Source organism: Hippopotamus amphibius, chromosome 1 (assembly GCF_030028045.1).
Source record: "Hippopotamus amphibius kiboko isolate mHipAmp2 chromosome 1, mHipAmp2.hap2, whole genome shotgun sequence".
Classification (NCBI taxonomy): Eukaryota; Metazoa; Chordata; class Mammalia; order Artiodactyla; family Hippopotamidae; genus Hippopotamus; species Hippopotamus amphibius.
The window spans coordinates 114,144,844-114,160,587 of NC_080186.1; the positions used below are offsets into that span (position 1 = coordinate 114,144,844).

The 15,744-nt window shown below is 46.0% G+C and overlaps 1 protein-coding gene across 2 annotated transcripts; it reads left to right on the forward strand.

Moving 5' to 3' along the window:
- Window positions 1-6,700: 6,700 nt before the first annotated feature.
- On the forward strand, window positions 6,701-15,294 carry PSMD4 (proteasome 26S subunit ubiquitin receptor, non-ATPase 4). 2 transcript variants are annotated; one of them, XM_057723047.1, is made up of 10 exons: window positions 6,701-6,779; window positions 10,835-10,975; window positions 12,010-12,124; window positions 12,512-12,598; window positions 12,845-12,913; window positions 13,083-13,298; window positions 13,695-13,803; window positions 13,969-14,100; window positions 14,185-14,252; window positions 15,004-15,294. In XM_057723047.1, the coding sequence occupies exons 1-10, from the start codon at window positions 6,754-6,756 to the stop codon at window positions 15,172-15,174; spliced, it is 1,134 nt and encodes a 377-aa protein (XP_057579030.1). In that variant the 5' UTR covers window positions 6,701-6,753; the 3' UTR covers window positions 15,175-15,294. The 2 variants fall into 2 exon arrangements, with proteins under 2 accessions (XP_057579030.1, XP_057579037.1); XM_057723054.1 differs by lacking the exon at window positions 12,512-12,598.
- The last annotated feature ends 450 nt before the right edge of the window (window positions 15,295-15,744 follow it).

A 15,744-nucleotide genomic window follows, 5' to 3' on the forward strand; every position in this document is an offset into this window, starting at 1 on the left:
CTTCTTACTTCTTCCTGGTTCTTTTTCATATACCATCTGCTCCACCCTCCTACCCCAGGCTCAGTTTTGTTTGTGTTACCCTGAGCAAATGCATCCTTTCCAGTTTTCCTCACTTCAGCTTCAGTCTAACTCAGGCTGAGAGAAATGTCTTCATTCATTTTCCGGCCACCTCCTTAACAGCTTAAACTTGACAAGGAAAAGCTGTGAATGAATAGGAAGGGAATTAATGCAGGTCTGTTGCCTAGGGATTTGGGGATCCAGCGCTCAAAATTTTTACTCAGGTTTAGGAAGAAAGGAGAGGGACAGTGGGAAAAGCAAGATTGAAATTGGTTGGCCCTAGGATTCTCTCCCTTTCCTTCCCTAGACCTGGCCCCAGGGTGTCACTCTTAGAAAAGCATAAAGGGACTTCCTAGGTGGCACAGTAGTTAAGAATCCACCTGCCAGTGCAAGGGGGACAGGTTTGATCCCTGCTCCAGGAAGATCCCACATGCTACTGAGCAACTAAGCCTGTGCGCCACAACTACTGAGCCCACGTGCTACAACTACAGAAGCCTGTGTGCCTAGAGCCCGTGCTCCACAACAAGAGAAGCCACCACAGTGAGGAGCCCGTGTACCACAAAGAAGAGTAGCCCCGCCACAACTAGAGAAAGCCTGTGTGCAGCAGCGAAGACCCAACGTAGCCAATACATGAATGAATAAATTTATTTTTTAAAAAAAGAAAAGCATAGAGACTCCTCTCCTCAGCTATGTGTTTTTCTCTTCTGTGAGGTTGGGCTTAGGCTATTTTACTGGCATGGGAAGCTAGACAAAAGGGGATGTTCTAAGGTGTTGGTGGGGGAGATTTGGTGAGAAACTAAGTCTTCCTTTCCACACCAATATCCCCTACCTTGTTAAGGTCCTCCTAAAAATATTCATGCAGCAGCTAATGAGCAAGAGCAATGAATGCACTGGGCAGTCGGAGGTCAAAAGAAGTAATTGACCTTCAAGGGTTTACAGTGTCCAGGAGGAGCACACACATATGTGCACACAAAAACATGTTAGATGTGATAGTTAAGGATTTCAGTTCTCTGGGCTTCCCTGGTGGCGCAGTGGTTAAGAATCTGCCTGCCATTGCAGGGGACATGGGTTCGATCCCTGCTCCAGGAAGATCCCACATGCTACCAAGCAACTAAACCTGTGTGCCACAACTACTGAGCCCATGTGCCACAACTACTGAAGCCCGAGCACCTAGAGCTCGTGCTCCACAACAAGAGAAGCCACGGCAGTGAGAAACCTGCACACCGCAATGAAGAGTAGCCCACGCTTACCACAACTAGAGAAAGCCCGTGCACAGCAACAAAGACCCAACGGAACCAAAAGTAAAATAAATAATAAAAAATAAAAGGATTGCAGTTCTCTGAAAAGAATAGTACAGAGCATAAAGGCAGAAGGAAATTAGAGGTTACTGTGGGCCTGAAGTGTTAGGGAAAGTTTCACTTGAGCACAAGGACCGAGAGGTATGAGAAATGATCTGTTTTAGAAAACAAGGAAAAGACCATGGTGACAGCCATGGTGGAGGGAGACCTGAGTGAGAATATTGGAATAAGTATAGGTAGAGGCAACAATGGAAACCCTGACTGCTAAACTGAGGGGTTTTTACTTTAGACTGTAGTCAGTGGGGAAGCATAGAGTGTTTTTGTCCTTGAGTGGGACATGATCAAAGCAAAATAATTCTGAAACTAATCTGTTAAAGTTCAATCACAGTGGATAGAAAGAGCAGACAGGTTAGACTGGAATAATTTAGGTGTGAGGTGACATGCATCTAGGATGATGGTGATATCAATTGGAGATGAAGGGAGAGAACTGAAATGGTAATAAAAAGGAAAACAACTTTATGATAGAAAAGGTAATTGGAGTAAAGGAGGAATTGGGGATTCTCAAAGTTTTGAATTTGAGTTAGTTTTTTTTTTTAATACATTTATTTATGTATTGGCTGTGTTGGGTCTTCGTTGCTGCACACGGGCTTTCTTTAGTTGCTGCGAGAGGGGGCTACTCTTCATTGTGGTATGTGGGCTTCTCAGTGCAGTGGCTCTTCTTGTCGCAGAGCACAGGCTCTAGGTGCATGGGCTTCAGTAGTTGCGGCACATGGGCTGAATAGTTGCGGTTCATGGGCTCTAGAGCACAGGCTCAATAGTTGTGATGCATGGGCCTAGTTGCTCCATGGCATGTGGAATCTTCCCAGGGCAGGGCTCGAACCCGTGTGCCCGGCATTGGCAGGCGGATCCTTAACCACTGCATCACCTAGGAAGTCCTTGAATTTGAGTTTAAGCCACAGGTTTAGCCCTCCTTTAGGCTGGGTAAGAAGAAGACTTTTTCCCAAATTGAAAAATTGAATTGAATCTGAACACGCTTTAGGGAAAAACTTGTCTTTCTGCTACCCTTACCTTGTCACTCTTCAACATACTCCAGGCAACTGCTGAGTGGGTGCACTAGATACCCTCTGATGGTCAGAGGGTCCCTCTAGTGGTGAGCAGCAGCTACTACTTACTCTACTGCTGTTGCCCTGCCATCTATATTCAGATGCAAGCAGGGCCTATTCCAAAAATGAGAGAAATCAAAACCATAGGATTATAAAACTGGAAATCCTGGTCTAATGTTTTACTCTTAAGCATGTCAATCACAGCTATTCTGAAAGTTGACTGCAGTTGGAGTCTCACTCATTCTTTAAACAAAGATTAGCCAGTTAAAATAGATTTCAGATTACCCTGTTCATTCTTGGGAATTCCCTGGAGGTCCAGGGCTAGGACTCCATGCTTCCACTGCAGGGGGCCTGGGTTCGATCTCTGGTCGGGGAACTGAGATCCCACAAGCCACACGGCACAGCCAAAAATAAATAGAGGCACATCTTGTTTTTTTTTTTTAAATAAACTTTAGTTTTTCAAAGACACAAAAACAGTTCAATATCATCTCCTGTAAAATTATTTCTTAAAAGTTCATAAAAAGCATGAGCTGTTTCCAATTTCTCCTCTCTCTCTTTTTTTTTATTAAAAAAAAAAACTTTTTATTATGGAAATTTCCAAACCAAAAGTAGAGTATAGTAAACTGACATGTATGCAACACCAAGCTTCAATAATTGTCAACGTAAGTAAGGCCAATCTGTTTCATCTATACTTTCTACTCCAGCCCTACTTTCTCTCTGCACCTCCAAAGGATTAAGTTAAAATAAATCCCAGACATCATATCCTTTCATGCATAAATAAATACCTCAACATATAACTCAAGAGATAAGGGCTCTTTTTAAACATAACCTCATCATGCCTTTAAAAATGGATAATTCCTTAATAATATCCAGTCAGTGGTCAAAGTTAGCCAATTGTCTTACAAATGAAATTTTTTTTCTTTTGGCTGCACCCTGCAGCTGGCTTGTGGGATCTTAGTTTCCGATCAGGGATCAAACCCTTGCTCTTGTCAGTGAAAGTGTGGAGTCCTAACCACTGAACTGCCAGGGAATTCCCAAAATGAATTTTTACAAATAGTTTTTTTTACCCCATTCTCTCTTGAACTCACTCCAAGTTTTTGCCCCTACCACAACCGAAACATCTTTTACTAAGGTCACTGACTACCTCACTGTTGCTAAATATATCAGTCCTCATCTTACTTGACATGTCAGCATCATCTGACAGTTTATTACTCACTCTTTGAAATAGTTTCTTCACTTAGCTTCTGGGATACTATGTGCTTTCTCCTGGTTGTCCTTACCAAGGTGCTGCACTGCTCCATCTCCCTCCTCTTTTCTGGTTCCTCCTTTTCTCTCTTAACCTCTAAATGTTGAAACGTCCAGGGCTCAACCATAGGCCCCCTTCTTTTAGTCCGCATTCACTCCCTAGGTAATTTTTAAAAGTTATAAAGGTCCCGTATAATTTGTCAAACTCGTCTGTCACCTCATGATCAGCTAAAAACTCCCAACTCTCTATCTCCAGCCCAGATCTATTTTTCTGAACTGCAAACTCATATATCTACCCACTTACTTGACATCTCCATTTGTGTTTCTAGCAGGCATCTTAAATCTCGCATGTCCAAAGCTGAATTTCTGGTTCCTGCCCCTCCAGCCTATCTTCAGAAACGGTGACTCTTTTCTTCTAGTTGCTTAGAACCAACTCTAGTGTTTTCCTTAACACTCCCTTTTCTTACATCCTCCATCAAATCCACTGACAAATTTTCTAAGTTTTGTATCTCATGACATACTAAAAAGCCATCCATATGTCACTATTTTCACGTCTTGTTACCACCCTACAATAAGCCACTATCACACGATCACTGAAGTAGTCTCCTAATGGGTCTATATCCTGCTCCTTTCCCACACAGTCTATTCTCAATGCAGCAGCCAGAGTAATCCTGTTAAAACAGAGTTATCCTCTTCTGAAAATTTCCAACAGCTTCTATCTCAGAGTCCTTAAAGTAATCTTTGCGGCTCTTCTGTACGTGATCCAACCTTTCTACTCCCTTTGCCTCTCTGGCCTCATTTTTTCTCTCTCCCTCTAGTCTCTACTGGCCTTCACATTTTTAAGTACACTCTTGCTTCAGGGCATTTGCACTTTCTCTTTCCCCCAGGTATCCTTCAGGTCTTTTTTCAATTGTAAGCCTTCCCTAATAAGAAAACACATCCACCCTAGTTTTATCATTATTTGACAATATGTTTACTTATTGGTTTGTTATCTGCCTTGCCTTCCCCCATAGAATATAAGCTCCACAAGGGCAGACTTTATTTTGTTCCCTTCCAAGTGCCTAGAATAGTGCCTGACCCACAGGTAAATGAATGAATTTTTGTTTTTGCTTTTTTCATATTGGAGCTCTTGTTTTACTGAAACGTGATCCTATCAGATTTCACCTTTCATGTGCATTGTTGCAACTCACATATCCCTTAATTAAAAAGCTTCTGACAGTTCTAACAGGATATCTTCTCTGTTTGAAGAGAGTATTAGTTCTCCATCTCCAGGTTGAATCAAATCAGTCTTATAGAACCTATCCACTAACTCATTTTTTCTATGGCCATCATATTCTTTGCCATACCTACACAGACTTTTTAAAGTATAGTAACTAAAAACTGGTCACAATCTATTGTCTGACTAAAGCTGAGAAGGTGGCAGACATCTACCTCCCTCTACGGGCATCATGGAGCATGTTTTCCCAGAACAGTGATGACAGTATTCATTCATTTCCTAGTCCTTTTGTTTGGGTTGAATGTTTATTTACTTCTACCTTTAGAAGAATACTAATCTATAGTTATTCCTGATGTTCAAATTGTCTTTGGAGTTGCATTATCCTGATTAACTCAGAACATTTTTTGTTGATGAATTTTATACTTTATGAAATACTCTTGATCTGACTTCAGCTATTTGTGTTGATTTCTATTTGTACAGTATGTATGTAGCTGCACCTGCTCTCTTTTATTACTACTGCCTGATGTTGTTTTTACCTTTCCTTTTATTTTTTACCTTTTGTCAGTTTGGTGTGTCTCTACATTGTGTAGCTATTTTGTTTTGTTTTTTTAATGTAATTCTTGTATTTTTTTTTAAAACATTTTGTTTATTTTTGAACTTGTCATGAATTATTTTTCTGTGCTTTCTTATTTTTCTTCCTTTCCCTGTCTATGGTTATAGTGACATATACATATATATATATATTTTTTTTCCTCTACTGATCCAGAGATTTTAACCCCCTGCCAGCTGTGATGGTTACTGATAACTGTTGAACATATCTATTAAAAATTTACCAACATCTAGGTAATATCAACAACACACTTGCCATCTCCATCTACCATCTACCATCTCTGTAGTCATGCCTGAGTCCCCTGCTCCTTTTTCCACTTAGTCCAAGATAGAGACCTGGAATTTCCAGTTTTACTTTAGTGTGTGTGTGTGTGTGTGTGTGTGTGTGTGTGTGTGTGTGTAGGGGAAGGTAAGCCAAGGCAGTTATTTATTTTGAAAAATCATTTATTTATTTATTTATTTATGGCTGCACAGCAGCATGGGGGATCTTAGTTCCCAGACCAGGGATCGAACCCATGCCCCCTGCAGTGGAAGGTCTGAGTCCTAACCACTGGACAGCCAGGAAGTTCCCAGCCAAGGCATTTTAAAATGTAATTCTTGATTAAAAAGCCAAAACGGTTGACTAGGTTGCCTCCCTTTCTTAGGGAGATTAGTCAAAATTATTGATTCGTCAAACTTTTTCTGCATTCCTACCACGTGTCAGGCTATGTAGTGGACTCAGGGCTAGCAGAGATTGACATTCTTCCTGCCTTAATGCAATGGGAAAGATAGATACACAAACAAATGCAATTCAGGGGTATAAAGGTTTAGTAGTTTGATGAACAAAGGTGCCACGGGGAACAGGGTGAGCTGGAAAGTCACTAGTCCATCCCACCGCTTTTTAAAAATGATGATGCTGGAACACATATAGCCACAGCACTTTCAAAAGTTCCTCCACAGCTTCTCTTAGATCCTGTCGGCAGGGAAGCTCACCACGAAACCAGAACTGCAGGGCAGGTGGAGGTAGGACCCTCTTTTTTGTGTTATCTCGCCCCTCTCCCAGCCCCGCCCCAAATATCCTTTTATTTTGGCGGCGCCTACAACTCCCAGAACGCAACGCGGAGGATGGAGGCGGAACCAGATGGCCAAGCCGAGATCAGTGATTGGTGATGAGCGCTGGGCCAATTGGAGGAGTTGTTGTTAGGTGGTCCAGGAGAACCGGTCGGGGAGGGAGGAAGGTGGCAAGATGGTGTTGGAAAGCACTATGGTTTGGTGAGGAGCTAACTCGGGCCCCGGCGGGAAGCGGGACTGGGTCGGGGGCGCGTGTAGCTCGGAGGCCGGGCGGGCCTTGGGTGGGTGAGGGGGCCTGATGGGCGAGACGGGGCCTTGGGCCGGGAGGGAAGGAGCTCCATCGACTCCCTGAGTCATCCCCGGGGCCCCGGCGGTAGTTCCCGGAGGACAGGCCCGGAGTACTCCCCTTAACCCTCAATCCACGGACAGTCATTGTCCCGCCCTGCTGCCTGTCTCTGTTCCAGCGTCGTCTTCTCTAGTCGAGCCCAGGTCTGTCTTTAGCAGAGTCCTGCTTCTCGGACTCACCGTGATAGTCTTCTGCCCACCGCTCTTCTCAAAATGATGGATGTTAGAAAGAGAGATGATAAATCTCTTCCCCGCCCCATGCACTCGTCTCTAACTCCATTGCCTTTCCCTGTATCGTCTTCAGAGGTACCATTTATAGACTGCTTTCTAAGTGTCAGGTATTTAATTTACTTTATCTCACTTAAACTTCACAGCACTAAAGATAAGTATTTCTCCCTTTTACAGATGAGGATACCAAGTCTCGGCAATTTTAAATGACTTACACAAAGTTACACAGTTAATTACGTGATGGAGCCAGGGTTTAAACCCAGGATTGTCTGACACAAAGGCTCTTAACCAGTGAGCTAACTCTCTTCGTCAGCCTCAGATTTGCCTGAGTAGCTATTAGGAGTCGGATTCGAAGCTGAGGACCAAACTTTTGCGAGCTTTCAAGGGTTTCTGCTAAGTGTGAGCATAGAATGGAAACAGAATGGTACATAAACACACATAAATCTCCAGTTGCATAGAACAGACACCTAGGGGTTTTCTTTTTGCCAAGAGGATAGCGTTGCCAGATAACATAGGATGCTCAGTTAAATTTGAATTTCAGATAAATAATAATTTTTAGAAAGAATTTATTTATTTGTTTATTTTTGGCTGTGTTGGGTCTTTGTTGCTGCACGTGGGCCTTCTCCTTGGGTAAGCTGGGACAGCTCTTTGTTGTAGTGCTAGGGCTTCTCATTGATTGCAGAGGTTTCTCTTTGTTGCGGAGCGCGAGCTTCAGTAGCTGTGGCACATGGGCTTGGTTACTCCATGGCATGCGGAATCTTCCCGGACCAGGGATTGAACCCGTGTCCCCTGCATTGGCAGGTGAATTCTCAACCACTGTGCTACCAGGGAAGTCCAGATAAACAATAATTTTTAATATCAAAAAATGGCCATATGCATGTCCCAAGTACTGCATGGGATATACGTATAATAAAAAGTTATTTATCTAAAATTCGAATTTAACTGGAAGTCCTGTATTTTCATTTGCTAAAGAAGGCAGCCTATGGGAGAGAGCATGTTAAGAGTAGAAAGAGGACAGGATTTGGAATCCAAAAACTTGTGTTTTTAGTACTTAGCAGCTGCATGCTCTTGAGAATGTAGTAAATCTCTCACTTTATCTATAAAATGAGAATGTAATAGTAACATCTACTTTCCTTGTAGCACAGGTGGGCAAAATATAGGTTATGGTGGTCTGTAAACCAGCAGCACTGTACATCTGTTAGTTGCCATGGTACTTGGGGAGTTCTCAAGAAAGAATTTAAGAAGGGCCTTGAAGGGCCTTAGACCAATGTTAAGGAAAGGCCATTACATGTAAGGAGAAAGTCATAAAGAAAGCTGCTGAAGTGTAAATTACCAAGGCATGTTTAGGAGGCAGAAAATAGACTGGTATGACTTTATTATTAGGTTGTTGGTTTAAGGTAGTTACTGGTTTTTTTTTTTTGGAGAAAGGTAGTTGCAACCAGGTAGAAGACCACAAATATCAGGCTGAGGAGGTTGAATTCTGTCCCTGCCCTTCAATACAGGACTACTGAAAAAGCTCTGGGGCTGGTCAAGGCAGAGCTGTATACAAAAGGGCATTTAAGAACATTGATCTGGCTTGATGTATAGGAGGAAAGATTAGGTCCGGAGAGACATATTGGTGGCCTGTTGTACTATCTCTGCCATAGAATAATGATGACAGCCACTCCTTTTCTCATGCTTTGCTGTGCATCAGAATTCTCTGGAGGAACTTATTAAAAAATTGTGTATATTTGACTCTACTCTCCATCTACTGAAATCAGATTCCCAACCAGTAGGCCTCTGTATTCTTTTTTTTAAATGAAGACTTTATGGAATAGCTGGATAATTTCGTAAGCCCTTATTTTGATGTGAATTTTTGTTGGGAAAAAGTACATACTATTGAGCAAACCTAGTCACAGGAAATACGTTCGACATTGGGAAAACTAAACAGTGCATTTTTTAGGGATGCGTATGTAGGTGTGAAGGCATCTGTGTTTTTGATGCTGCCAGCACAGCCATCACCCTCAAAGTGGTTCTGATGCACACATGACAGTGTGAGAACTCCTGCCATGTTCTGCACTGTGGCTTCTCCCTCCCTCTCCAGGGCCCCTTCTTCCTCTGACACCTTCCCTCTCTGACACCTTCCCTCACACACCTGCTGGTGTTGCCCACAGTCTTTATACTTAGTAGCTGTTCCATCTGGATGATCCTCAAGGCTTCCATTGTTTTTATATTTGGACTCTCCACTGTGTTTGAAGCTAGAAAGGCAGTTACTTCCCTGCTGGGAGGGTAATTGGAAACAATGTATAAGGGAGAAAAGAGTATACTGCGTGGTCAGTAGAGTCTGTCCTTGACCTCCTTTATATGGATTGAGTTTCCACTATAAGAACTATTCTGTGTTTCATGCTTGCTACTAGGCACTGTGCTAAGTCCGTTCCATGCATTTAATCCTCATAGCAACCCTGTGAGGGTAGGTATAATAAAACCCACTTTACAGATGAGGTAACTGGACCTTAGAGGAACTAAGTAGCTTCTTCAGGATCATAGAACTAGTAAGTAGGGAATTTGAACCTGTGCCTGAACACTGCCCTTCCCTCCCTTTCTGCTTGTCTGCTTCCTTTTAGAGCTCTAAGGGACCTCAGTTCATCAAGAATTGATTCTGTTCTGGGGTGTATATAACTGCTTCACATACCTGCCTTCTTTTGGTCTCCAGGAAGCTGGCACTTTTATTTCATGTTATTCGGATTCTTATAGATAGTGAAAAATTGCAGGGATGGAATAGGTGAGACCCCCAAATCTATGAAACCTCATTTTTGCAATTCAGTCCAGCTGCCAAAGCTGTTAAACATTTAACCAGATTATTACATCGTCTTTCCTGCACTCAGTGCTGCCAAGTGTGTGTTATTTCATAAATATATATATTTTTAACTTTGTGTATGTATTTATTTATTGCTATGTTGGGTCTTCGTTGCTGCACACAGGCTTTGCCTAGTTGCGGTGAGTGGGGGCTGCTCTTTGTTGTGGAGCACGGGCTTCTCATTGCCATGGCTTCTCTTGTTATGGAGCGCGGCTCTAGGCACGTGGGCTTCAGTAGTTGTGGCACATGGGCTCAATAGTTGTGGCTCACGGGCTCTAGAACACAGGCTCAGTAGTTGTGGCGCACGGGCTTAGCTGCTCCGAGGCATGTGGGATCTTCCTGGGTCAGGGATCGAATCCGTGTTCCCTGCATTAGCAGGTGGATTCTCAACCACTTCGCCACCTAGGAGGTCCGTATAAATATTTTTAAGTTGTCCTTTTCATTTGCTACCTTTGGAATACTCCTATTTTAATAGCAGACAGCATGTTCCTCTATGACCGAGGTTAATAACACTTAATGCACCTTACAAAAAGATCTTTGTAGTACATTAGTAGATTACAATCTTGGGTACTTACACAATCACTTGTGGAGATTTAAAATGTTTTTCCTCCTTTGGTTATTTTGGGTCAATAAGTCTAGAGGAAGGCTTGGTCATCTGTAGATTTAAAAAAAAAATAGGTTGCAGGTGATCCTCTGTTCCACAGAGACTGAAAGCCACTGCCATGCCCCACAGTGCCCCTCGCGGGAGAGTTGTTGAAGGAGGTGGGGGCCCGTGGAACTGGAGAGAGTGTCTCAGAGAGATCCTGCAATGTGTCTTCTGTCTCCTCCTTCATTCCTAATCTGACAGCGTGGACAACAGTGAGTATATGCGGAATGGGGACTTCTTACCCACCCGGCTACAGGCCCAACAGGACGCCGTCAACATAGTCTGTCACTCCAAGACCCGCAGCAACCCGGAGAACAATGTGGGCCTCATCACACTGGCCAAGTACGTGGGGCAGAGCAGGAGGGGGTCTGGAGGAGGTGGGGGTGTTCCTGTACGTGGCCCTCTGGGGTGCCCAGGGTGCTACCCTTTTGTAGATTTCATGGCTGCTATTGCCCATCCCCTTCCTAGACTGCCTTCTTCACTACTGAGTATAAATATAAATAGCAACTTGTTCTTTAATATTAACCTGAATTTAATACAGTTATGAAGCTAAACCTCCTGGGGTAAAATTTCAGTTTTTTGTTTGTTTGTTTGTTTTGGCTGCATTGCGTGACATGTGGGATCTTAGTCCCCTGACCAGGGATTGAACCCGTGCCCCTTGCAGTGGAAGCGCAGAGTCTTAACCACCTGGTGGTGTGGGAACCACCAGGGAAATTCCCACAGTGTATTTTAAAGGCAATAAAAAGTCATTTTGGGTCAGAGCCCCGGGGTGTATATCACACATCCTATTACCCCAAAAGGGATTTGTTTTAGGAACTGATAATCCTCAAAGGAGTGACCGCCCGCCCCAGTATACCTGTTATTAGCTAGAAAATGGCTCTGGAACTGGAGAGGGTAGGAGAGATAAGAAGGAGCTCCAGCTACTGTGGAGGATTCCCAGGGCCCTGAGAGCAAGATGACATGAGAGAGGTTGGGGGAAATATTAGGAGGAAGAGGGCAAGTTTCTCATGAAATTAACCCCTTGCTATTTTCTGTGTTTCATATCTAAAGAATAGATGTTTTTCTCTAGTTTTATTGAGATATAATTGACATGTAACACTGTATAAATTTAAGGTGTGTAACATAATGATTTGATAAATGTGTATATTGCAAAATAATCACCATAGTAAGTTTAATTAATAACCGTGTCTCATATAGTTATAAATTTTTTTCCTTGTGATGAGAACTTATAAGATCTACCCTCTAAACACTAGATATCGGATTAAGAAAAATAGAGATTACAGTTATTATCAGGGTCCCTAATAAGGTTAGTCAGACACAGTTTGGAGGCACTTGTCCTGACCTGAAGTCACAGACTTGCTTTCCCCACACCCCAGTGACTGTGAAGTGCTGACCACGCTCACCCCTGACACCGGCCGCATCCTGTCTAAGCTCCACACTGTCCAGCCCAAGGGCAAGATCACCTTCTGCACTGGCATCCGAGTGGCCCACGTGAGTCCTGCTGGATCCCTTTGGTGGTTCCTTCTTGGTCTGGGGTTTTGCCTCCACCCTTGTTCATTTTCCCCCTGGACTCTTGAGCTAGAACCAGCACGAGGGAAGAGAGATGACCTAGAGAAAGGAGGAGAAAGGATATGGTGGGATGAATCCCAGGATCGGTGAAGATCATCAAGGGAAAAATCCCTAGAACTGAGAATTGACCCTCTTCCTTATCCACAGAGGCACAGCAAGAAGGGAAGGGTGTAGGAGGGGGTTTAGGCCTGGTATGAGCATGATGGTGGCCTCGAGGTCCATAGAAGCCTTAAGAGAAAGAACAGAGGAACAGGAAAGAGCTGGGTGATTCCTCTGGCTGACTCTGAGAACTTCCTCTTCCCTTTCAAGCTGGCCCTGAAGCACCGACAGGGCAAGAATCACAAGATGCGAATCATTGCCTTTGTGGGAAGCCCCGTGGAGGACAATGAGAAGGATGTGAGTCCAAGAGACAGCTGGGGAATTTGGGCACCACATGTTTGGGAATGGGGTCTATTGGCCCTTAGGAGAGCCAGACAGAGGCATCGGGGTTCATCACTTTGGGGAAAGGAGGAGGTGCAGAATTCAGCGTTTCTGTTGGGGGACCTTGGAGAGGTCCATCATTTCCTGTCTGCTTTTGTGAGGTGTGTCATCTCCCCTCATGGCATGGAACAGATTTCCTTATTTCTCTCTCCTTCTTCCCAGCTGGTGAAACTGGCTAAACGCCTCAAGAAGGAGAAAGTAAATGTTGACATTATCAATTTTGGGGAAGAGGTGAGTAAGGACCGCTTGGGGGGCATTGACTGCTGTGGTTGTAAACAGAGAACAGTCCTTACCCAGAGGAGTGTCTGCATGTGGGAGAGTCGCTACAGAGAGGATTTGAGATGGCAGAGAATGGGGAGCAGGGCAGGAAGGAGCGCCTCCTGTGTTCTTCCCTCCCCAGGAGGTCAACACAGAAAAGCTGACCGCCTTTGTAAACACATTGAATGGCAAAGATGGAACCGGTTCTCATCTGGTGACAGTGCCTCCTGGGCCCAGCTTGGCCGATGCCCTCATCAGTTCTCCGATTCTGGCTGGGGAAGGCGGTGCCATGCTGGGTCTTGGTGCCAGTGACTTTGAGTTTGGAGTGGATCCCAGTGCTGATCCTGAGCTGGCCCTGGTGAGCAAACACTGACCTCAGGTAGAGCCCAAGAGTCCTTCTTTGTCCTCCTCTGCTGACACGCCCACACGGTACAGAGCTTCTCTAGGGCTAGGCAGTCCCAATACCCTTGCTCGTTTTCTCAGACCCCCTCTTGGTCGCTCTTCCCCATAGTTCTGTCTGATCTCTAGGGGCACCAATGTCAGACCCGCTCTTGTTCGCTTCTCCCCGTTAAACCCCAGGCCTCTCCGAAGTCTCCTTTTTTCCTGTATCACCTGTTGTCTCTCCAGCTCCTTCCCCATGTGTATAAACCAGAAGCCGCCCCTTTCCGCTCCGCTCCCGCCCCTCCGCTGCCTTCCCCGGCGCCCCGTGGGAGTGGGGGCCGGGGCGCGTCTGACCCTCCCTGCCCTCGGCCAGGCCCTGCGTGTGTCTATGGAGGAGCAGCGGCAGCGGCAGGAGGAGGAGGCGCGGCGGGCAGCGGCTGCCTCTGCCGCCGAGGCCGGCGTCGCCGCAGCTGGGACGGAAGGTGAGAGAGCTGGAAGCTGACGTCCCGGGACTGCGGGGTGCCCAGGGGACGCCTGGTGTAGGTGCAGGAGGCGGGGGTCCGGCAGCGTGGGAACACGTGGGCTGGGGGGTGGGCCTCTGTGGATTGCGGCACGGCTCCACCCCGCCGCTCTCTCCCTCGTCCCAGACTCGGACGATGCCCTGCTGAAGATGACCATCAGCCAGCAGGAGTTTGGCCGCGCCGGGCTCCCTGACCTCAGCAGCATGACCGAGGAAGAGCAGATTGCGTATGCCATGCAGATGTCCCTCCAGGGTGCAGGTAGGCCGGGGCCTGGGTGCTCGTGCTGAGGCAGAGAGATTGGCTGAGGACACAGACCTGAACGGACCCACCTCTTTTCCTCAGAGTTTGGCCAGGCAGAATCAGCTGACATTGATGCCAGTTCAGCCATGGACACATCTGAGCCCGCCAAGGTGAGGGCCAGCAGTAACTCCCTGCCTCCGTCAGACTTAAAACTCCCTTGTGTTCAGATCCTCAGCCGGCGAGGGCTGGGACCCTTCCTCTCTCAGGGTTTCAGAGATGAGCTCTTTCAGCAGCAGAGGGAAAGAAACACATGGATGTACATTTCTTGTATGTAAAGCTTGCTAAGGCAAGAATGCTAGTGGCCAGAGTTGGAGAAGTGTCCTGGTATTCTGTAGTTTTCCTTCCTTGCTGGTGGGAGCAGTCTGGACAATTCTCAGTGATATCATCTTCCCAGGAGGGTAAAGAGAGGGTCCAGGAAAAGAAAAGGGAAGCGTGGGTGTCTGACAGCAGGAAACCTAAAGGTGGTGGCATCTGTTTTTATCCTTTGAGCTCAGAAAGCAAAGTTCTCAGGCTTCTCCTCCAATTGGTCAGTCATAAATGTTTGGGGGACTTCCCTGGTGGTCTAGTGGTCAGGATTTGGCGCTTTCACTGCCTGGAGCCTGGGTTCAGTCCCTGGTCGGGGAACTAAGATCTCACAAGCCGCACCAGTGTGACCAAAACCATAAATAAATGTTTGAGTTCATACTGCATATAGATAGGCTGGGGGTATTTTCCTAAATCCTCCTTCCTGCCCTTGGCCAGAGGTGCCCTCCACCCCCAGTCAGGTGGGGAGAGGGGTTCGGCAGCAGCGCCCCCGTCTCTTACCCTTGCTTGCTCCCCGGCCAGCCGGCTCCACCCCCAGCTGACACCGCACTTTTCCAGGAGGAGGATGATTATGACGTGATGCAGGACCCCGAGTTCCTTCAGAGTGTTCTGGAGAACCTTCCAGGCGTGGATCCCAACAATGAGGCCATTCGAAATGCCATGGGCTCCCTGGCCTCCCAGGCCACCAAGGATGGCAAGAAGGACAAGAAGGAGGAGGATAAGAAGTGAGACTGGAGGGCAGAGGGAGCTGAGCCTGTCCAGGGGGCCGAGTAGGGTGGGGTGGGATATAGGGTCAGATGTGTTGTCTGTAACCGTTGCAACCTAAATAAAGCTTGGCAACCTTTTTTTCTTTTTGACTTCAAACAATGGTAGCTTTGAGTGTGACCATTCCCCTTGTGCCCATCTCCACCCAAGGCAGTCCTTCCTTAGGAAGAACTTTGCTGAAAACCACTTGTGTTAGGCACTGGGGCCACAGAGGTACATAGAAAACAGTACTGGCCTCTGGTTTTGGGGACTCAGCATCCAGGGACAGGCCAACCTATAAATGAGCAGTTACCCACGTCTGATAAGCGCCCACAGAGAGGCCTGAACAAGGCACTGTGGACACATGAGGAGAGAGGGCCCAACTTGCAGCCTCTGGGAGGGCCCCTGGAGGCAATATTTGGGCCCTCTAATGGGGGCAAAAAGTTCATTATTCAACAAGGGAGAGATGGGGATGTTTCCAGTTAGTAGGAACAGCGTGTGCTGATGGCAAGGAGGTACTTTGTCACTCAGAGACTGGTTGGGTGAGTGGCAGGA

Excerpts from the sequence above, each read along its gene's own strand:
- PSMD4 (XM_057723047.1), top strand. The coding sequence starts at position 6,754 with ATGGTGTTGGAAAGCACTATGGTTTG. Across the intron at positions 10,976-12,009 it reads GGCCTCATCACACTGGCCAA|TGACTGTGAAGTGCTGACCA; the intron begins GTACGTGGGGCA and ends CCCACACCCCAG. Across the intron at positions 12,125-12,511 it reads CTGGCATCCGAGTGGCCCAC|CTGGCCCTGAAGCACCGACA; the intron begins GTGAGTCCTGCT and ends TTCCCTTTCAAG.